Source organism: Oncorhynchus gorbuscha, linkage group LG12 (assembly GCF_021184085.1).
Source record: "Oncorhynchus gorbuscha isolate QuinsamMale2020 ecotype Even-year linkage group LG12, OgorEven_v1.0, whole genome shotgun sequence".
Taxonomy (NCBI): Eukaryota; Metazoa; Chordata; class Actinopteri; order Salmoniformes; family Salmonidae; genus Oncorhynchus; species Oncorhynchus gorbuscha.
The window spans coordinates 19881799-19905517 of record NC_060184.1 but is presented as its reverse complement, the minus strand read 5'-3'; the positions used below and the strand labels follow the sequence as shown (position 1 = coordinate 19905517).

At 42.1% G+C, this 23719-nt stretch overlaps 1 protein-coding gene across 2 annotated transcripts in view; it reads left to right on the top strand.

The window, feature by feature from the left end:
- The window catches only part of LOC123990664 (ephrin type-A receptor 7-like), a 95355-nt gene that overhangs the window by 58767 nt on the left and 12869 nt on the right, over positions 1 to 23719 (top strand). Inside the window, exons 6-10 of one of the 2 annotated variants that reach the window (XM_046291397.1) lie at positions 16614 to 16738; positions 17852 to 18020; positions 18827 to 18938; positions 19817 to 19872; positions 23552 to 23665. In XM_046291397.1, coding sequence (XP_046147353.1) covers positions 16614 to 16738; positions 17852 to 18020; positions 18827 to 18938; positions 19817 to 19872; positions 23552 to 23665 — 576 coding nt within the window. Of the gene's footprint in view, positions 1 to 16613; positions 16739 to 17851; positions 18021 to 18826; positions 18939 to 19816; positions 19873 to 23539; positions 23666 to 23719 lie in introns of both variants that reach the window. The other variant, XM_046291396.1, reaches the window with a different exon arrangement.

The following is a 23719-nucleotide window of genomic DNA, read 5'->3' as shown; positions in this document are numbered from 1 at the left end:
GTTGAAGAAAATGAGCTGCAACGTCTGCAACAAGAAAACAACTACCTACTTTTCAGAGTTTATTTTCTTCTTTTGAATTCAGCTTGGGAAAAATCACAGATTGTCTTATGGGATGGGCTTTGGCAGGACTTGTATGTTGTATCACACAAGAATGTATTTTGGTAGCAGCGAGAGACCAAGATTTTTTTCCGGGTCTGTGAGCATTACTCACTGTTGTTTTGTGAGATAAAAAGAAAGGAGGCAGATTGACAGGTCTGTTTTTTTCACTCTTTCATTGTCTCATCAGCACACTGTCTGTCTCCTGCAGTGAGGGGAACTAATTATGTCTTCAACCCCCTGCTTCACCCCCTCCCCTTTGTTCAGATCATCACATTTGGAAATCATAATGAGTTTGAGTCAGACGACCACTTCGGCACTGAACGCAAAAAACAATATCAAAATCCAGAAATCCTCCAAAACTGCAGTTGCTACCTCTGAAAAGGACTGCTGGTAATTGTGGGTGACCTCTTGACCTCTTGACCCCCAAAGCTGTCGCCTTATAGCCTGATCACTAGCCACCTGCTTGCCTCCTCAGCTGTGCTAGCTGAGCTCTTCACCTTCCCAATGTACAGCAGCTCAGTACCAGCAATACATTGTCTTTTAGCAAAGCACAGGGAATATTTGACAGCCATCTGCTACGCTGCTTTTGATGATTTGGTATAAAAACAACAGTAAAAAGATTATATCATCCATGGAGACCACTGAGTGTTGGTTACTGGTTGTGAAGCAGATGGGACAAACATCTGGGCTGGAAGAATTTAGCGAGGGGCAGGAGGGAAGCTGGGTCTGACTGAGAAGTGGCCTTCCTTGGGCTTTCAAACCTACCTCCCTCCCTTCCTCCTTTCCTCAGTATCCATGCCCAGTGGTGAGGGTGGAGTCATCTCTGTGGTCATCTGAGTTAGTCTGTAACAAAATCCTTGGACAGTTCTGTAAGAAGTTCTAGAGAAGGACTTTTTTTTAAGTGTTCCTTTGGTGTCCTTTTCTAACTAGAGAGTCATGTAGTTGGGAATTTAATTGCCTGTTTAACCTTGTGCATCAGTGCAATTTTATAATTTTATACTTGGATGACAAAAACATGGTTTTACTTAATACTGCTGGAGAAACGGCTTAATTACTATCTTGGTGTCTCAAAGGATATTTCGTCTGGTAGTAGACTAGACAATAGTCTGTGTTGGGGATACATTATCCTTGCATGATCAGATTCAGCCTTTTTGCTATTCGTTGTGTTTGTTGTTTGTTGTGATAGTGTGGATGTGCTCGAAGCTTTGGTGAAACCACCATATTTCATAGTGGAATTATCAACATACATGTATTTTTATTTGAAGAGATCTTGGGATTGTTTTCTGAAAGTATTCTCGGAAGAAAAACGTTGTAAAAAACTTGAAAGAGCCGATATCCCCAGAGACTGCAATAATTAAAGGAGTTAATTAAATTCTCCTCAAATGCTCTCGTTGTCACGCCACTGAGTAGCCATAGCCAGCAATACTGTCACATAGCAGCTAGACTAATACACTTTGGCAAGACCATATTGTTTCATGCTGTGGATACTCTAGATTAGAGGTTACTGGCTGATACTGTGAGACATACTCCATGCATGGTAGCTTCATTGGGCTTGCTGCTGCAGGTGGGAGCAGGCTGAACCCCCAGACTGTCCATACGGTTTTGTTAGTTTGTTACCTCCAGATAATTGAAAGGTAGTTCATTTTAAATTGTGTGAACATTCCTGGTATTTACATAATAATACGGCAACATCCTCCAATTAGCTGGTGATTTGTGGATTTGCTAAAGAAAACAGACAGTGTGAAACAAAGAGAGGGACAATCTTCTGTCTGTCAGTGTGCAGTGCGGGTAATTGGGAACAGGGTTTGGGACAAGCTCAACAAACTGAAAGCAAACGATAGTCCAGCCCTCCCACTAGCCCTAAGCCTGTTCCTTACTGTCTAACAATGCCCAGAAATCACCAATTACTGTAATGGCAAATCCTGGCCTCAATACACAAAGGCTGAGAGAAGTGACACCTGGTTGATCTTCATCAACAAGGTTTACTTGATCTCTCAATACAGAGCTCCTCAGTCACTAACTCCCCTATATGCACAGCATTTAACCGTCTTAGTCCAACTTCAGGTTATTTTGTTATCCCATTGGGTTCATTGTTAGGAGAATGTTCTATCTGTGTAAACACTGTCTGTGTGCTCTCTGCATTGCTGGTGGTCCTCCCGGTTGTTCCTCTCAGTGTAGAATATCACATCACAAACAGCCCGACCCCCTTACCCTTCACTCCCTGCTGCCGCCTAAACTAAATCCACATCGAGGCTGCATGGCCAAAATGGAGAGTGCATGGGATATGGATATGAATGGCTGGACTAACTGTTCTTTAGTTTAATAGTGAAGGATTAAGGCAATTCAGACTGATAAACAAAGAAAAGGCTGCGGCAGCTTTTTAATTGTGCTGCTTGATAAATGGCAGCTGCGTTAGGCCAAGCATTTTAGGAGACAACACAATTAAAAGTGATGTAAAGCATTGACTACTGATTAGTTCCATGTGGAGGACTGAGAATTTGATTTGACCAGAACACATTTTCATTTGTAATAGATTAAGAGAAGTCCTGTCTTCTCCCTCTTCTAAAGACGAACAGGTCCACAGAATCTTGTGATCTTACTGTACTGGCGTTCTCTTTGAGAAAATAAAATGACAATTCCGAGAGAAAATTTGAAGTAAGTCAAGATTGGGGTTTTTGTATCTGGCAAAGCTCCAAACTTTAATCAGGCTGACGACTTCAAAGGCCTTGCTGCCGGCCTTTCTATTTTCACATTTCAATACATTCCACTGGCCGTGTTCCTCCTTTCATAAATCCAGAGAAACTGATTCATCTGCCAAGCGTAGCTGAGTTTTATTGGGCCATTCCCTGGGTTTGTCATTTTAAGCAACTTGCAATAACTTCACCACAACGCAATGAAAACGTCTCGCTTTGATTCCCAAATGAGAAAACATTATCCAGCTAATGGAGCTATTACAAAAAGTACCCTCAATGATTACTTAATGAAACACGGTATGCTACCTACATCATGCTATATTTCATGAATACCGTTAGTCCTGCTCTTCTGTGGGCACATCAAGACCTCTACAAGAATGTTTCTCAACTTTGAGTAAGATCTTGATTAGTAGCTTTTATAACATTTACCATTCAATATTTATCCTATTAGTCTGTGACTTACTTGTATTGTTTCAAAGGGCCATAGATTATTATGTAGTTGATCAATTGTTTTTAGGGCTGTTGGAGTTAATCAGTTCATCAGTTAATCAGTTAGCTTTGTGTCGTTTTAGTGCACCATTTTGTTTTTGTGTGATTATTTGCATTGTCTGAAAGTACATGGAAACTTCCAAAATGCATAATATATACAGCTAAAATCTACAATGTGATGTAGAAACAAATTGACATTGAGGTTAAAGAAAGTGTGCATTTTAAATTTACCTGATTTTGCTAACCATTACTTTAGACAAAATTAAGACATTAATATTCATGTAATAAATAAAATAAATAAATCCTTAAATTACACCTCACTTTGAGCAAATTCTGACAATGCGATTAATTGCGATTAATCACAGAAAATTCTGCGAATAACTCAATAATTAAAAATAATAATTTGACAGCTCTAATGCTTGCTTTATATCAGAGATTAATTGCAGTCATCTTTTTCCTACATTGAGGAAAGAAGAAAGAGTCATTAAAGTCTGTTAGAAGAGTTAGTAACCAAATAATGCTCTTATAAGACAAACTCTGAAGAGTTCATGGAACTGTACAGTGTTCTGAGGGATAATTACCTTAGATAATGATGCCAGTGTAACTCATCATGATCCTTATGTCAAAATGTGAGAACGTATTCATATTCACACACTCACACCTGCTCTCCCTTGTATGAGCAAAATATTGATCTGAATACCAAAAAAATACTACATTTATAATACCCCATTACTATTTATCAGACTTGTGTAGCAGCAGAATCATTTCAGCTGTTGTGTTGAGAGATCCATTGTTTTCCTGAGAGCTGCGGTCTGGGGGAATGAGTCTAACCAAAAGCAGTTCAGGTACTGAATACAAACAGAGAGGAAAAGACGGAGCGCAAGGATTTACTCCGCCCAAAATCTGTCCGCATGAGATAAGCCTGTTTTTGTATGGAACTCTAAGAGAGAGTGTTGAATTACCTGAGGCTTATTTGATCTAATAGAAGTTTCGTAATGTTTAGGCTGTTACAAATATACTGATATAAGTGGATGCACATGGCATTCTGGCAACTTTAAGAAAAACAACTTAGTTGTGCCTGTTGTTCACACTTGTATCTGCCCTCTCATTGGCTAGGATGGTCCCACCTCATCTCGCCTACTTTCAATCATAGCGGACTTGTATTTCCATTGTTAGAGCGAGCGGTCACTTGGTTATCTTGTCAATATAATAGATCATCTTTGATACAAAACAACAACAAACAGATCATATCTTCCTACCTCAGCAGATATAACCTCCTGTGGTTCTATTTCCTGGGTCAAGGGTCATACTACTGTATATAGTATAGCTTAGCCAATATCCACCAGCTGAAAGGTTGGGGGCGGCTGCCTCCAAACCCCTCGCTTTATTGTTATTGTCATCCCACCCAGAACAGTGTTGAAAAGGCTTAGGGGGGTGCTTTCTAGGGAAATGGAGCTGACCTGGCTATCTTCTGGGTATTATAGTGGTGTTGCGCTTCTCACGGCAAACTGAAGCCGATTTGTGCCCAGTGATTATGGCCAATCACATGCTCTGGAAGCTGGCGGGGGCGAGGGGAGTAGGGCGGTGGAGGGACAAAGGACAGTCTCACTGGTCTTTGTAGGGTAGAGAGAGAGAGAGAGAGAGCCTCTCTCAGCAGTTCAGGGTTCAGCTAAGCAACCTGAGAGAGACCCTTGTTTTAGAAGGTAGCACATCACTCAGCACAGTTTAGGTTGAAATAAGCGAGTGTTTCCATGTAAGGAGAGAGAAGACAGTGGTGGGAACAATCAGCTCTTTCTCATTCTGTTCAATTCATTCCCAACCTAGGGGTGGAAACAACGTAAGACTTCAATGAGTTCTAGCACGCCAAAACAGGTTTTACCTGACACTTTATAATAAATCATGGTTACAGTTGTGATCAAAACAGATTGTTGCAAGCTGGGGAAATGTGGCAAACCAACTCTGAAATTGTCTCCAAAGCCAGGAGTTGTAATGTTTTGCAGTGTGATATGAGAAAGCCCCATAGACACAGCGTTGTTGGATTTCTCTTTATATGGTAATCAGACATGACTCATAATCAGTTATTGTTTCTGTTTAGCTAATATAATACACCATGAATAAATATGGCTGGGTGGGCGGTCCCATCTAAGATCATCAACGCATCTACATACTTTATTCCCTGAAGGAACTATGTTTGGAGTGTGCGTTGAAGTGTAAATTGAGCACACACTGTCAATGTAAGTGCACGTGTCTGATTTTCGCCATGCCCTGTCATTTTGTTTTTGACTGAACATAAGACATCAAGCTTGCTTCACATCACACAGATGAGTGATAGCTCACCGGCGATGACACACAAAAAGCTGACCTCTAAAACTATACTGTGACGAAGCAGACTGTTCCGCGCAATCTGTGTCTTAGCTGTCTGTATGGCTCAGTGGAGGGCGGGTTGAGGGCTGTGGGCTGAGTTTGTCTGGGTGTCCGAGGCAGGGTTTACTCATCATGACAGCTGCTGCTGCTAGTATGTGGTCCTTCCCCGTCATGTCATTACTGGCTGCTTGGAGTTTGGTGGGCCTGCCAGCTCTGTCCCTCAACGCTCGGCACACTAAGCATGGACAGGCACGCTCACCTGTCACGGGCGGACTGAGTTCTGCTCCATCCTACACCCACTTGGAGTATTCCTCCCACTACTATGTTATGTCATCATCACCCGGTTTGCGACAGAGGTAGAATGAGGTGGCAAAATAGGAGGTAGAATGACGGAGTTGTGACGTGGGCATTTATCTGATTTGTGATTTACAGGCAGACATAAGAGAGCTAAGAGGCAGCATACCTCCCCTCTGAGAGCGTGACTGTGACCTGTGGCTTGAGAAACATAAAGAGTTGCCAGTAAACTGAGAGGGTCAGAGTTGAAGTGAAATCTACTGTGGTCGGCCATGTCGTTAAATTAAATTACTTTCTACTCTTTTTTTGTCCGTCTTTTTCAGTTTTTTTGTTTTGCCTACGCTACAACAAACATTCAATAGTTTGTTGAATAGAACCATCTCCCCACTTATCTCACTCTGTGATGTCAAGTTTGTTGACTGATCATTTCCAGTCTGCTTGCCAAACCAGAAAAAACACTTCAACCTCAAATCCGTGATGTTCAAAAAAGAAAGTCTTGATTATTGTGCTGCTCCTGCTTTATCTGTTGACAGACTCAGGTAGTCACTCAGTACACTGGCCACAGCAGCTCCAGGGGTGATGATGATGTCTTTATTTTCCAACATATCGCACCCCTGTAGCTTTCCAAAATGTTTCAAGCAGGCAGGGTTATTTTCCACACTGGGGAGAGATGGTCTGCCTTTGGCCTGGAATCCACAGGTATGGACCTGACTCAGTGTTCTTATACAGTGAGAGAAAGAGAGACAGAGAGAGGCAGAGAGAGAGAGACAGAGAGTGGTCTGCCGGCTTGGCTTAGAGCTGTTGGCAGTCAGCAGAGTGCGTCCAACCAGACTGCTCAATGCAAAATTACAGACTTGGCTGGAGGGGCTCTGGATATGATTTCCCTACTATGGATGCTGTCCAAGACTGTGATTAAAGAGCATATGAGCTCTGATTAATATGATCATCTTGGTGATGACAGAGGTATTTCTATAATAAATAGATCTTTATGATGCCAACCCTCGGTGATCATATGTTCCCCCGATTCCTGCGAAATGGTTTTGTGGTGGTTTCATTTGGCATTTGTATATTCGCCGTGCCGATGCCAAACTTAAGATTCATTCCCCGCTGATCAGGAAATGAGGATGCGGGGTTAAGGCAGTCTAAGACAAGCAGAGCTGCCGTTGTAGGAAGGCATAGATAAGTGGCCATAATGCTCCAGACCCCGAAATAATAGTCGTGCCTCGGGATTCCGACACAAGCTAGCCCCATCACCCTCCAGCCCACTGCATTTTATGACTTCTCTCTCATTTCAATCCCCTTATGACTCGGTTGTCCAATCAAGGCTTTAGATGCATGCGCCGGGGGCCTGGGGCTGTGCTTTGACATTTAATAGAAGCGACGAGGAGGTGGAGGGCCTTGTGGCTGGTTAGCAGTGGATCCTGTAAATGTCCACAGTCACAGTCAGACCTACTCTTAGGAACATTCTGCCGTGTGAGCCGCTGCTGTAATCTGCCTCTGTGCTTTTTCAATCCAGAGCCTTTGTTTTAGTAAGATAAACGATAAAGCCACTCTGTATGCAAACACATAGGCTTTCTCTGCTTAGGCCTGTTGGTGGATTTGAAAATACAGGCCTTGCAGCTGCCTGCAGCAGAAAGGTCATTGAGGTAAGCAGATCCAGGTGTGTACATTACTACATTACCACCTGTCCCACTACTTTCATTTCTCATCAGTTGTTTCATCACCTGATTCCCTGTGATATTCAGTGTGCTGAGCAGGATTTAGATATCATCATTAGAATACGACTCACATTAAGGGATTTGGATGAGCATGGCCGTGGCATATTTCTTCTGCCTTGAATTCCATGGGTCTGGCCCTGTACATCTTCCAGGGAGGTTCTGTTCTGTACTCCGACTGGGATTTACACTAAGTGAGTTCAGATTGAAAACGGACTGGAACAAAAACTCGATTTATTTACAAAGCTACAGAGATCTCACTCTGTTTTTTACCTTACATGTATTTCCGACGCCTGCCCCTAAAACAGGTTGGTATTTAGCATCGTTAACATTCTCCTCCCACCTCCAGGATTGTTGTTAATTGTCATTCAAATTTGGATTGCCAACATAAGTCAACAAAAAGCCTTATTTGGCAGCAAGTAAAATGTATTGCATTCAATTGGCCTCTTGTATTCCCCTTGGTGTGAACAGCAGAAGAGGATTTGACAGAAATACGGAGCTGAATTACACCTTTTATGACGCTGTTATTGCATGATAAAAAGCCAAATTTGACTTCAGAGGTGAATGCAGGGTCTTTGTGTTGTGTTTTGTATTGTAGTATATAGGGCAGGGACAATACCAGTATCGCAATATTTTATCCATTGCCAAAATTATTTGGTTCTTTAAAACCTGCTGTGTGTAAAATATTGTGTGCTATAGCTTGGAAAATAAATTCATGTGACTGGATGACAACATAATGATGTTTGTTTCCAACATTACGGTTGTTTTCCTAAAGAAGTAGGAATCCGCTTCGTGTTTTGTTTCCTTGCAAACGAGTATCGTGATACTGGTATCGTCCTGGGCCTAATAGTACATGGACCATTGTTTACTCCCTAATAGTACATGGACCCTTGTTTATTCCCTAATAGTACATGTACCATTGTTTACTCCCTAATAGTACATGGACCCTTGTTTACTCCCTAATAGTACATGTACCATTGTTTACTCCCTAATAGTACATGTACCATTGTTTACTCCCTAATAGTACATGGACCCTTGTTTACTCCCCAATAGTACATGTACCATTGTTTACTCCCTAATAGTACATGGACCCTTGTTTATTCCCTAATAGTACATGTACCATTGTTTACTCCCTAATAGTACATGGACCCTTGTTTATTCCCTAATAGTACATGTACCATTGTTTACTCCCTACTAGTACATGGACCCTTGTTTATTCCCTAATAGTACATGGACCATTGTTTACTCCCTACTAGTACATGGACCATTGTTTACTCCCTAATAGTACATGGACCATTGTTTACTCCCTACTAGTACATGGACCATTGTTTACTCCCTACTAGTACATGGACCCTTGTTTACTCCCTACTAGTACATGGACCATTGTTTACTCCCTACTAGTACATGGACCATTGTTTACTCCCTAATAGTACATGGACCATTGTTTACTCCCTACTAGTACATGGACCATTGTTTACTCCCTACTAGTACATGGACCCTTGTTTACTCCCTACTAGTACATGGACCATTGTTTACTCCCTACTAGTACATGTACCATTGTTTACTCCCTAATAGTACATGGACCATTGTTTACTCCCTACTAGTACATGGACCCTTGTTTACTCCCTACTAGTACATGGACCATTGTTTACTCCCTACTAGTACATGTACCATTGTTTACTCCCTAATAGTACATGGACCCTTGTTTACTCCCTACTAGTACATGTACCATTGTTTACTCCCTAATAGTACATGGACCATTGTTTACTCCCTATTAGTACATGGACCATTGTTTACTCCCTAATAGTACATGGACCATTGTTTTACTACATGGACCTACTATTACATGGACCATTGTTTACATGGACCCTAACTAGTACATGGACCATTGTTTACTCACTACTAGTACATGGACCACTAGTACATGGACCATTGTTTACTCCCTAATAGTACATGGACCCTTGTTTACTCCTTATGTTACAGCATCTTTATTTTTCTTGGTTCAGACTTTCATTCACATTTATTTACATTTAAGTAATTTAGCAGAGTCTCTCATCTAGAGCGACTTACAGTAGTGAGTGGATACATTTTTGTGTTTTTTTTTCCATACTGGTCCCCTGTGGGAATGAAACCCACAACCCTGGCATTGCAAGTGCCATGCGCAACCAACTGAGCCACACGGGACCTTATTATTGGCTGTGGTTCATTAGCCTAGTTGACTATTATAGCCAGGGAAATGTCCTTATGAAGACAGAATTATTTGGGCCCCCGGCCTTGAAAACAAAACATTGACTTATCTTTCTCAGACCATTAATGCGTACTATATGACTGGCACCCAAGAAGACATTTAGGATATCATTCTTCTATTTACATCATCATGATCCTGATGTTGATGATACAATATTCCTTTTACCTTGAAACATATCATTATAATTGTTTAATATTGTTGTGTCTCAGTGGGCCATTAGGGTATAAATAGGAGCTAAATGCAATGGTCTGGTCACTCTGAGGAAGACATCAGCTTGACGTCGAAACATCAGTCACCTGTCCGCATTCTGTACAATAGATTAAAGTGAGCAATAAGAAATCAATCTCTGCCTCCTTTTAACCTGGAATAGGCACTTTAGTTTTTTTTTTCTTGGTAAGCCAGTCTCTTGGTGACACATTGTTTCTCTCTTATAAATCACTCTCATTTGAATAAGTTTTTGTATTTATTTAAATGTTATTTTATCTGACCTTTATTTAACTAGGCAAGTCAGTTAAGAAGGGCAAAAAGGCCTCCTGCCAAAAGGCGAAAGACCTCCTGCGGGGACGGGGGCAGGGATGAAAAATATAAAAAAATATATAAATATAGGACAAAACACACATCATGACAAAAGAGACAACACAATAAGAGATACCGTAGACAATAACATAGCAAGGCAGCAACACATGACAACAAAATGGTAGCAACACAACATGGTAGCAGCACAAAACATGGTACCAACATTATTTGGCACAGACAACAGCACAAAGGGCAAGAAGATAGAGACAACAATATACATCACACAAAGCAGCCACAACTTTCAGTAAGAGTGTCCATGATTGAGTCTTTGAAGAGATTGAGATAAAATGGTCCAGTTTGAGTGTTTTTTGCAGCTCATTCCAGTCGCAAGCTGCAGCGAACTGATGATGGGGATAAGAGTGATCGGCAGTGCATCTCCAGGTAGGAGATGATTCCATTCATGCTCTACATGAGGGTAGAGGACAAATATCTCCATGACAACCAAGCAGCCCCAGCAACTCTCCTATCCTCTTGGAGGAATCGGAGTGTGTGTCTCAGAGCTGCTGATGATAGGCTGCCAGCCCTGTTAGCCCTACTTCCTAATTTGGCCACTGACACTGAGCAGAAGAGTGTATTTTCAATAAGTGGGGTCCCTGCTGCCTAAACGATTATGCAACAAATCTGACCAGTGATTTCTGCATCTGTTACACAACTATTTGGAAATTAGAGCAGAGTTCACACAGCATGGGACGACCATTGAGGGGCAGCTTTGAACGAATCGGACTCCCTGTCAGCTCACGATGGAGGGGCAATGATGCACACGGCACTGTCCATGTCAGTGAGTATAAATATTAAAGGGGTCTGGAGCAATTTCCCCCCCACTGACCCTCACACTCACGGCACAGTTCAGCACAAGACCATAGTTATTTTGTTATGGTGGGTGACACACAGGAAACCTGCTGAAACGCATTGAATTGAATTCATTTGCAGACATAAAATTGGCCAATCGAGAAGTTATTCATCATTGATTCAAATTTTGGTCAGAAAGCTTTTATTAGATGTTTTAAAGATGTAGACACAGTATACCATTGTTACCACAGTATACTGATGTAATATGAAAGAGCCAACCTCCTCTAAATCAGTTTCTGCTAATTACTTTGAAGCAGAGGCCCCTTTGACCTCCCTGCATATGCCCAGCAAAGGTGCCCCTAGTCCAGCATTGTCATTATACAGGTAGTGGTCTGACTAGCTAGCTAGTCTCTTGCTAACTCTATTTTGAAGCACACCACATCAAGGGTAATTTGATAGGGATATTTTCACAAGGGTATTTTACAAAGGTATTTATATAAGGGTATTTTTATACGGGTAACTACATAAGGGTATTTTTATAAGCGTATTTTTATAAGCGTAATTTTATAAGGGTATTTTTATAAGGGTAATTATATAAGGGTATTTTTATAAGGGTATTTATATAAGAATATTTGTACAAGGGTAATTATATAAGGATATTTATTTAAGAGTATTTTTATAAGGGTATTTTATAAGGGTATTTATATAAGGGTCATTATATAAGGATATTTATTTAAGAGTATTTTTACAAGGGTATTTTTATAAGGGTATTTTTTACAAGGGTAATTATATAAGAATATTTATTTAAGAGTATTTTTATAAGGGTATTTTTATAAGGGCATTTTTATAAGGGTAATTATATAAGGGTATTTTATAAGGGTAATTATATAAGGGTATTTTTACAAGGGTATTTTATAAGGGTATTTTTATAAGGGTAATTATATAAGGGTATTTTTACAAGGGTATTTTATAAGGGTAATTATATAAGGGTATTTTTACAAGGGTATTTTATAAGGGTATTTTTATGAGGGTAATTATATAAGGGTATTTTTACAGACACTCTTTTATACGTAGCACTCACACTGAATTTGAATTAGGGTAAATATAGAGATGATCAAATGAAATATAACTCACAGATGAATAAAGACATTCTAGCTTTGGCTTATTATCTATATTTAATGACTTGTTTGAAAAGAGAAGGAGATTGCCAAGTGCTGGGAGTGAAAGGAGAGAACCCTGGTTCTGCTGTAGGTGCTGAGCAGAGCTTGGGAATTTCTCTGTTACAAAGGACTCCACTCAGCGATGTCATCCACATGAAAGCTGAAGCCTTGATCCTTCTACAAAATGAAAGCGTTACTTAACGGGGCTGAACAATTTACGTCTGCTGTGGTCGCTCTCACCATCTCCCTCCCCGAACTCTAAGCGGAGGTGACAAAGCTGTGAGCGGTGGTGGCTGGGAAAGCACATTTCCGTGTGTGGCTCGTCGCAGCAGGCAGTGGAGCGGGCGGATGAAGGACGCACACCAGTGCAGATCGAGGCCCACTAGCCAATCCCGGCAGTTCCCCTCACATTCATCAAAGGCTGGGCCTATCATTGTCTGAGGTTTTTATTTTCTGAGTCACTGAGCCTCTACTGCTTGCTCTGAACACAAAAGGTGAATTCCTTCTGTCTTCTTTTCCATGTCTGCTCCCAGAGTGATTGAAGAACCTTCACTACTAGGCTGGTAGACCCAGTCTGCTGTTTCCAGCTCAGGCAAGACTACACTGTCTCCCAGCCAGTTAGGCTATAGCTGGAAACCTAGTTATAACAATGAGGGAGTACACCCACCTCTTACACACACACACGCGCATGCACACATACACACACCATCTCTACTTCCCTTCGTCCACTGCTTCAACATCCCTCTCTCTCCTGGGTGCCGCCAACATTTAATACCAGGGAATTTTTCTCTCCTACGTGAGTCACAATGTCAAATGGGAAGTATTGGGGATTATGTCATAGCTCATTAGTGTCAACCCTGGGACCATACTGTCGCCGATCTTGATGTTTTCATAGAGGCTCCCAATCTATTAAAATTGAGATCCTTAAGTGGGCCATAAATATCAAACTTAGTGGTCATGACAGAATGAAATCTAGAGGACAGACCAAAAACAACGTACTGTGTGTAAAACATGTCTGAGGTGGTTCCTGTCTGTGTGACATCACACCCGTTTCCTTGGCCTAATATTTATATCATAGGCTAACCCAATGTATGTTATCTGCAGGTGTTTAAAGTGTTGAAATCACCTTGTTGTTATTAGATTTCCTGTCTACTGTGCAGAGCCTGTTAGATGCAGCAATCTCCCACTCATTTTCTATTTAAATGCTGTTAAGTAACCATGGCTTTTAAGATAGTATACGTCATCGAGTACGCTCAGTCAATAATGTGGGCGTCAGATACTCGAGCTTGACTTCAGTAGTTTGGTAATTAAAAGCAGAGTAGTTTCTAGAGGAGCAGAAAGAAAGGAGTTTCTATAATGAACTGACATTTTCTCTGCCACTACTTCCGCCACTATAGACTTACTCAGAACCAACCGGCTGAGTGAAAGAGAAGCGGATATTAAAATCTTCCAGCGTAATGTATTCATAAAGGTATTCAAATGCAGCGCATGAGAGAGAGTGGGCTTCCGGATGAGTTAGCTTTACAGGGGGAGGTGTTGGGGGTCACTAATACATTCTCTAACATTGCAGACTGAGTGATTGCACAAACGCTTTCCCCCAAACAGTCACTTTGAGACGGGCATAACAATTAATAAATGTTCTGGTACACTAAGCCCCTCGGGTTTGTTAAAAGTCTTGTGGCTGTCTGGGTTCTGGTCTCTATAATGTTTAGTACGTCATTAATGCTTGTCACAGGGTGCTGCCTGAGTAATCCACAGGGGAGGAATAGAACAGTTTAAAGGAACATGCCTTGTCCGTATTAATAACCAACCCAACTCCCTCACTCATTTTCACCCCTCAAACATTTGAGATGCTTCAAGGCCACTGCTACCCCTTCCTTTTTTAAATGATCATTGGAGAATTCACTTTTTTCTCTCCTGTGGAACAGATCTGCACATGGTGTGCATTGATCTAATGATGGTACCTAGTGAAAACAAAACATTGCAGATGTGTGTCACCTGTGGTTGAGTTAGGGAGGGAGGGATGGAGGGAGGGAGGGAGGGGTGAAGTGGAGGAGTGATGTTTGGATGGTCTGCTGGGTGACTGACAAGAGTCCTAGCAGAAGGCTCAGGGCCGGAGGATCTGATGATGAGGCCTGCCTAAGTATGTGTCCCAAATTGCACCCTATTCCCTACATAGTGCACTACTTTTGACCAGGGCCCTTAAGTGCCCAAAAGTAGTGCACTATATAGGGCAGTGTTTCCCAACTGGCAGGCCGAGAGAGAGAGAGAGGGGGGGCTCACAACAGTCAAAATCTTAATTCAATTTCCAAACAAACCCACGCTAGAGGTGTCTTGAGGCTGTTCTAAACTCAAACCAGAACATCCATCGATCAGGAGAAAGGCGGTTGTCTGTACTTATAAAAGGACCAGTCACAGGGCAGGGTGCAGAGAACAAGCATCCAAGATGGCCCAAGTTAGGCTGCCTAACCTTTTGTTGTGGAAACTTAATCGTCCCAGTAACTGCGAGGCCATTGTGAAAAAGATATATTGTTACCTTGCTTTGGTTGGATTGGTAGGATTATATGAGACATATCAAAACAGGGAGTTTGTGACAGGGTCTCTGGTGTCGTGTGCGTTACTGTCAGGAATGCAGATGAGCCCTAACAAGGTTTAAATCCAGCAGCAGTCATTAGCGGGGAGATCATCTTAAAACACATCTGGGGTCAGGCCCTGTTGGGGCCCAACAGCTCCGAGAGCCCCTCTTCTACTGGGTCCCTAAACAGCATGACACATAGAGACATCAGCACTTTATCCGCTCTGAGCTCCAACTTCAACCTTCCTTCCCACACAATTGGGCTCCCCCTCCTCCTTCCTATGCAAAATCCCTTTGCTGCTTATTTCATAGACATTCTCATAGGATATAGGATAATAATTATTTATTTATTTCTTACATTTATAAAACGCTTTTCACTATACAGTATAATCTCAAAGTACATAAAATAATAAATAAAGAGAAAACAAGTGAAGACAGCTAGACATTAAGAACCCAGCTGACAGTACCAGGAACAAGGACACCAAGGAGCACAGATATCAACAGAAAGCCCAGAGTCTGTGGTGCCTTCAGGTGGTCCGGGAGGGCAAGCTGAAAGCTGAAAGGATATACTCTACTGTATATTCATAACTTCAAGTTCAATTAGTATTTTCCATTGTCTGTGGAAGTTCTGGAGTTAAACCTTGTGTCATAATTTGTAAAAGCATTGTTTCATTCAGAACCTAACTGGCCTTGAGTCATGACTGTGTGGAAGGAAGAGTGTCATACACCAATCTGTCCATCTTCCAGCTCACACCAGCAATGAGCAATGCACGCCCCATCTGCACAAAGATTTGAATTCATTACCTTGAGTTTATTATCTTTGCTACATAAAAACCTGCCTCTGTTTACTTCTTCTTGCTTAACAATGGATATTCAAACATGTGGGAGAATTTAAATATTCAGAACTGTTACAATGTACAATTACAAGCTTAACTTCACAGCTCTTCACACCCGTTGCAGTAACAAGACACTTTAATTGTGCTGTAGAAGGGGAAAAAGAGACTGACGTTCAGAGTTTATGCTCAGTGCAACGGATAATTACTCTGCTACAAACCAGGTGTCGCGAGGTTACAGGTATATTTCACTAAAAGGATTTTTGAATGCCTCTGTCATTAGGGAGAATAAGTGCTGCCGGTTCGACCGCCATCTCACTGGAATTTATTTTACTTCATTGTAATATTCAGTATAATAATATATGACATTCAGTAGATGCTTTTATCCAAAGCGACTTACTATCATGTATGCATACATTTTACATATGGGTGGTCCTGGGAATCAAACCCACTACCGTGGCGTTACAAGTGCCATGCTCTACCAACTGAGCTATGAAGGACCACATGTATTCAGAAGCCACATGTTGAAGTTTTACACTGGCTGGGATAATGCTATTTTACGCTGTATGCACTGTAATTAAGAGGTGTAAACATTTAGGAGCAGCCGTGTGAATAGTGTGTGTGTGTGTGTATTTGTTTGTGTGCGTGCGTTTGATGAGTTTGAGAAAGAAATACACATTTAAACATGCAACCAATTGCATGGATAAAAAGTTTAGGAAAAAAGACTGTGTGCAGAGTGGGTTTGCCCATCACTTATTGACACGTCTTGTTCCAACAGCTCCCTCCCAAGTCAGTGAGGTCATCAGGGAGAGAGTGCAGCAGCGAAGCGTCCAGCTCTCCTGGCAGGAGCCTGAGCAGCCCAACGGAGTCATCACTGAATATGAGATTAAGTACTATGAAAAAGTGAGTGTGTTTGAGAGCGAGAGAGAGAGCGAGAGAGAGAGCGAAAGAGAGAGAGAGAGCGTGTGTGTTGCCTGTCCGTGTGTATGTACCTGTGTGTGATTGTGTTACAGCTTTGAACACAGACAACTTTGGCTCTCCCAAACCCCACCCCCCCCATCCCCATCCCCACCCCCTCCCTATCTCTATCCTCTCCTTTTTAGTTTCATTTTGCCTACTCTTCACTTCACATTCTATCTGCATGCCGTTGCGAGTGGGATCGGCAGGATTCTGCGAGGAGATCCTTTGTCCCATAATTGCAATAATGAATGAGACGCTCATAAGATTTTAATCAGTCCCTGGTTCTTCACAGCCACCCACACACACATACCAGGCAGCACACACTTTATCATGCTACTCTGCCATCATTAACAATCTGTTTCTGTATCTTCCCTCTCTCCTTTCCCCCCCTTCACCCCCTTCACCCCCTCATATATAATATAACCTCAGCTCACGCGTGTCCTAAGTCTGAGCAGATGAGTAAGGTAGCGATGGGGTTGAGGAGGTTGAGAAGAGTGGGTTTAACACAACAAATCAAAGGGCTAGATTCCATGACTCCTGATGTTCCAGGCCCTGTTGGCCATGGCCTCTCAGGCTGCCAGGAATCAGTCTCCTGTGTCACGTACTGTAGCTATAGTCTGCCCAGCTGTAAAATTGGAAGCAAGCATGACTTCACTCCTAACAGGCTTTGGCATTCCATTTGGGTTTTTTGCAGAGCAAATCATTTACAGATCAACAACAAAAGACACAGTACACGCAGTCTGTAAATTCTAAATGGATTCTGAGCCTGGCATCATAGCTTTTTTTCTTCCTATTGGTTTGAGATAGAGAGTCTACACAGAGAGTAATTATTTAACCCCAGATAGGGTTAAATAGTTCATTAATACATCTTCTGAAATCATATAAAAACACCAGACAAACTGAGGCATTCAAACATTTACAGACACATTCTGGCTGTATCTTGGTGTCTCAGATTGAGTCAATTCATTCATCATCTAGACATACTGGTGTCTACTGTCTATGGTTGCAAATTGACAGGATGATTATAACACAAATCCTGTTTGTTCCTCTCTATAGGACCAGAAGGATCGTATCTACTCCACAGTGAAGTCTAGATCCACGTCAGCCACAGTGAACAATCTGAAGCCCAGCACAGCCTACGTGTTTCAAATCCGAGCCTTCACCACGGCCGGCTACGGCACCTACGGACCCCGCCTGGAGATCACTACCAAGGAGGAGGCCTCAGGTACCAGCAAAACACATGCACAGGCAGAGATGATTAGTGTGTAGACCTTCATCAAAATGCCACTGATCTCATAGCTCCATTTATCCCATTTAGAAATATGGTTGAGGATCATCCACAAGGAGCAGTAGGTCCCAACTAAAGTGCCAGGGCTCAGAAATCATTACTCTCCTCTCTCGCTGGTGTTTATATAGCAACTGAAGTGACTTGATTTAAAATGCATGAATTCTCCCAGTCATACACCATGTGCACTGACAGTCTAAAGTGCCTTAGCACCATTCTTTTGAGCAATTGGTGGTTTGTCAATGCAAACAGTCTAACAGCATAATAGGCTCTGAACGGGAGACAATCCAAACCGAATGTGTCATTGTTTCAAATGAAGGGCACCAGCATTACCATCTGGGACCGTTAAGCCCACTTTCTGAAACAGTGGAGGCGTGCATGCAGAGGGCCCAGAAATAGAACTAGCCTTCCATGTCTCTGTGGTAAAGGGTGAGAAGGGGGTTATCAGTCTCCCTGCTCGCTACTCATTGGTTCTATTATGTCCTGCAGATTCCAATGCCTGATGTGCTGAATGTTCACACTGTGTGCCCTTTGTCTCTGTGTGTGTGTGTGTGTGTGTGTGTGTGTGTGTGTGTGTGTGTGTGTGTGTGTGTGTGTGTGTGTGTGTGTGTGTGTGTGTGTGTGTGTGTGTGTGTGTGTGTGTGTGTGTGTGTGTGTGTGTGTGTGTGTGTGTGTGTGTGTGTGTGTGTGTGTGTGTGTGTGTGTGTGTGTGTGTGCGCGCGCTTGCATGTGTGTCCCTCTCCAAGCATCCACCATTGTCTCCAGCGAGCAGAACCCTGTCATCATCATCGCAGTGGTGGCCGTGGCGGGGACCATCATCCTGGTCTTCATGGTGTTTGGCTTCATCATTGGGAGAAGGTACGCTCTCGCGGGCCCCATTGACTCTCCACTGCTGTGAGTCTCTGCTTGTCAGTTAGCCTTTCTGTCACTCACAGGCCTCCATAGCCGTGGAGTCAGTCCACCACACACCACAGGCACCCATCGTCTATGGCATGCTGTGCTAATGGATTGTGATGCATCATTTTCCAGTTCTCACACAACTGACTCGGTTTTTTGCATGTTTATTTTTTTGTAATGGATCCATTATAGAGATAAAAGTACTCTAAAATTTAAGCTTTTGTCTCCTCTTTGTGTGTGTGTGTGCGTGTGTGAGTGTGTGCGTGTGTGTGCCTGCACGTGTGTTACATCATTGGTGTTAAACAGTAATACACTTATGACACTTATGCCTGTAGCCGTCTCCTCCCAGATCAACCCTCCTGTGTGACAGTCACCACCCTGCTCTCCTCCAGTGGTCCTTCATTTATATGTGGATAGCATTTCATCACAGCATGCCTTACATGGGGGTAGAGCCATACACATGTTATTTCTATATCCATTTGACATTAACCTGCATGTTAATCATCACTCCATTATCAGTTCAGTTTGTTGGCAAACCATATTGTACAGTGCTATAGAACAACCATGTACTACGAATTATCTGCCCGAGGGTGCATTCAATACATCAATGTTACACATATAACAAGGACTACTAAACAGTCTTTTACAGAGTATGTATATGGAATACCAGAGGTGGGTACTTTAGTTCAACATCAGCAGCCAAACAGTGTTCCCATGCTTCTCAACTGTATCTGTACCTGCAGCATTGTGGCGCTGCATTAAGATTCTAGTAAAACAGACAGTCTTCTGCCTCGGCCCGATCAATTGATTGTGTGTTCCTCCGCCTCTCTCCCTGTCAGGCACTGTGGCTACAGCAAGGCAGACCAGGAAGGAGACGAGGAGCTGTATTTTCAATGTGAGTCCCTTCTATCCTCATCAGCTCACACACACATTGAAACATCTCACTTACAGCATGCTCCTGCCTGTCGCCTCACAGGAAGTGGGTCCAACAACATTGCCCCCAACTGAGTTTAAAAGTAAGGTGTATGTAAACTTCTGACTTCAACAAAATGTACATATAACTTAGCCAAGTACATTTAAACTCAGTTTTTCACAATTACTGACATTTAATCCTCGTAAAAATTCCCTGTCTTAGGTCAGTTAGGATCACCACTTTAGTTTAAGAATGTGAAATGTCCAGATAATAGTAGAGAGAATAATTTATTTCAGCTTTTATTTCTTTCATCACATTCCCAGTGGGTCAGAAGTTTACATACACTCAATAAGTATTTGGTAGCATTGCCTTTAAATTGTTTAACTTGAGTCAAACGTTTCAGGTAGCCTTCCCACAATAAGTTTGGTGAATTTTGGCTCATTCCTCCTGACAGAGTTAGTGTAACTGAGTCAGGTTTGTAGGCCTCCTTGCTCGCACACACTTTTTCAGTTCTGCCCACACATTCTCTATGGTATTGAGGTCAGGGCTTTGTGATGGCCACTCCAATACTTTGACTTTGTTGTCCTTAAGCCATTTTGCCACAACTTTGGAAGTATTCTTGGGGTTGTCCATTTGGAAGACCCATTTGTGACCAAGCTTTAACTTTCTGATGTCTTGAGATGTTGCTTTAATATATCCATATAATTTCCCACCTCATGATGCCATCTATTTTGTGAAGTGCACCAGTCCCTCCTGCAGCAAAACACCCCTACAACATGATGCTGCCACCCCCGTGCTTCACAGTTGGGATGGTGTTCTTCGGCTTGCAAGCCTCCCTCTTTTTCCTCCAAACATAACGATGGTCATTATGGCCAAACATTTCTATTTTTGTTTCATCAGACCAGAGGACATTTCTCCAAAAAGTACGGTCTTTGTCCCCATGTGCAGTTGCAAACCGTAGTCTGGCTTTTTTATGGCGGTTTTGGAGCTTCTTCCTTGCTGAGCGGCCTTTCAGGTTATGTCGATATAGGACTCGTTTACTGTGGATATAGATACTTTTGTACCTGTTTCCTCCAGCATCTTCACAAGGTCCTTTGCTGTTATTCTGGGATTGATTTGCACTTTTCGCACCAAAGTACTTTCATCTCTAGGAAACAGAACACGTCTCCTTCCTGAGTGGTATAGCGGCTTTGTGGTCCCATGGTGTTTATACCTGCGTACTATTGTTTGTACAGATGAATGTGGTACCTTTAGGTGTTTGGAAATTGTTCCCAAGGAAGAACCAGACATGTGGAGGTCTACAAAGTTTTTTTCTGAGGTCTTGGCTGATTTCTTTAGATTTTTCTATGATGTCAAGCAAAGAGGCACTGAGTTTGAAGGTAGGCCTTGAAATACACCTCCAATTGACTCAAGCTTCTAAATCCATGACATAATTTTACAAGCTGTTTAAAGGCACAGTCAACTTAGTGTATGTAAACTTCTGACCCACTGGAATTGTGATACAGTGAATTATAAGTGAAATAATCTGTCTGTTAACAATTGTTGGAAAAAGTAGATGTCCTAACCGACTTGCCAAAACTATAGTTTGTTAGCAAGAAATTTGTGGAGTGGTTGAAAAACAAGTTTTAATGACTCCAACCTAAGTGCATGTAAACTTCCGACTTCAACTCTAGCATCTGGTTGGTATTTGATAGATACATCTATTGAGAAGAGGACACGAGGCTCCAAACTGCAAACACATGAATATGAGAGTTGTCAGAGACAGTGATCCAGGGCAGAGCTGAAAGAGAAATTTCTTCATAAAAAATGTAAAGGCCCAACTTTTCAGCCACTTTGGTAGGATAGGAGGATGCTGTCGACCTCCTGGTGGTACTCGGAGTAGAGATGTAGAGATGTACACACATATTTACTCTATCCCAAGGTTCCTCTTCTAGGCTCCTTTAACCAATACACACACACGGACACACACCACCCCATCCTAACGATGCCCCTAGAGATGCAGCCACAGACATCTTCCCAAGCGAAGCCCAAATGATCTGTTGCTGTAGGCAAACTGCTGATTGTGAAACAAAGGTTCAAGGTGTCACATGGCTACAGTGGTAGAAAGAGGGCTGTGTTGGCGTTTCGCAATCCTCGGCTGATAAGTACCTGACAGATCAAGCTGCAGGAAGGCACAGGTCCTTCAGCTAAAAACACTGTGAGATGGGAACGCAAACAAGAGCTCTCCGCTGTGTGTTGTTGGGCCTAATAGAGGGACTGGCAGGGTGACAGAAGCCAGATAGTGCGTGAATTCAACATGTAGGCCCAATTTGTCCTCTGTCTAGTGCCCGGAAGTCGTGGTAAGATGTCTCCCTATCAGATCCAGTGACAGTTTGGATGGACAAAGCAATTATAGGATGGATTGGAGGGAAATATCAGCTGCCATCGCTGGAGCTCCTCGCTGGAACACACTGTGTTTGTGTTTATGTTACTGGATAGGCCAACATGGCTTTCCAGGATGTATGCAGAGGATATTATAAAATTTATGTTAGTCATTATTGAGCCTGGAGCTGATTAGTCATTTAATGATGGTGTTTGGTGTGTCTGTTTTCCTTGTTTCACTCTGTACTGTGTTTTCGCTGTGTGTCACTCTTCCGCTATGTGCATCTCATTAAATAGCTTGTGGTATTGAAGTTGGCAGGTTATGTTATAATTAGGTATAATTTGATATGAACAAATTAGGTCAGTGGAACACAGTCATGTACTATAACCCTGTAATTTATTAGTGTGGTGTTGTATACATGGGAAGAACTACACTGCTTCTTTCTCAGGCAGTGGCTTTTTTTACCCTACAGATGTAGGATCTTAATTTGAGCCAGTTTGCTACAGCAGGAAAATAATCCTTCAGCAACAGAAATGATATGTTATTATGTGGATTATAATTAATGGAATGATTTATAATCCACATTTTTCGTTAGGGCGTCAAGCCTGACATTTTAAAGTTGAAATTACAAACTTTAGAATCCTTTTAAAAATTTGAATACACATTTCTGTTTCTCAGCAAATTGTGAGTGATCAAATTAAGATCATACATCTCTATGTGCGCATGAATATGTATGAACCTTTCCAGTATCATTGTGTTATAATCGTAATATTGTACTAGTTGTGATAGAGCTAAAGTCACCATTATCTGGGTAGCAAAATCCAGAAGGTTATCAAGTCACAGACCATAAGAAAATAACTGTCTTCTATGACTCGTATTACAGTATATGAGGGATTTCCTTACCAGACTTTTAAATTCACTGGCAGAGCTTGAAAGACTTAGCTAACTCAAAACCCTGCTCAGTATAGCAGACAACTTTCGCAGCAAATCCCATTCTAGGCTGCTGAAATCCTTGTTGCTCCTTTGTGAGGAGGTTAGGAAGAAAATATAATAACGTTTTCATTTCTATTGGAGGAAAATAAAAAAGGAGTAACATAAAATAATAAATGTCTGGTTTAGGGTTTTTGTAGAAAGACCTTTTGACATGGATGCTTTCCATCAGCTGGCTGTTTAGCAATTCCTTCTGAATGGTTGCTCTTGGTAATGGTGTGCCTGTCAAGCGCCCGGCCAGCCTGGTGCTCTGTATGCATATTTAATCGTAACAGTAATCCCCTTACCTTTCTACAGTTAAATTTCCAGGCACCAAAACATACATTGACCCAGAAACCTACGAGGACCCCAACAGGGCTGTCCATCAATTTGCCAAGGAGCTTGACGCGTCCTGCATTAAGATTGAGCGAGTTATTGGAGCAGGTGAGTCTGGCTGGTGTCTCCCAGCTCTCTCTGTTTAGTCACGTATACTCATAC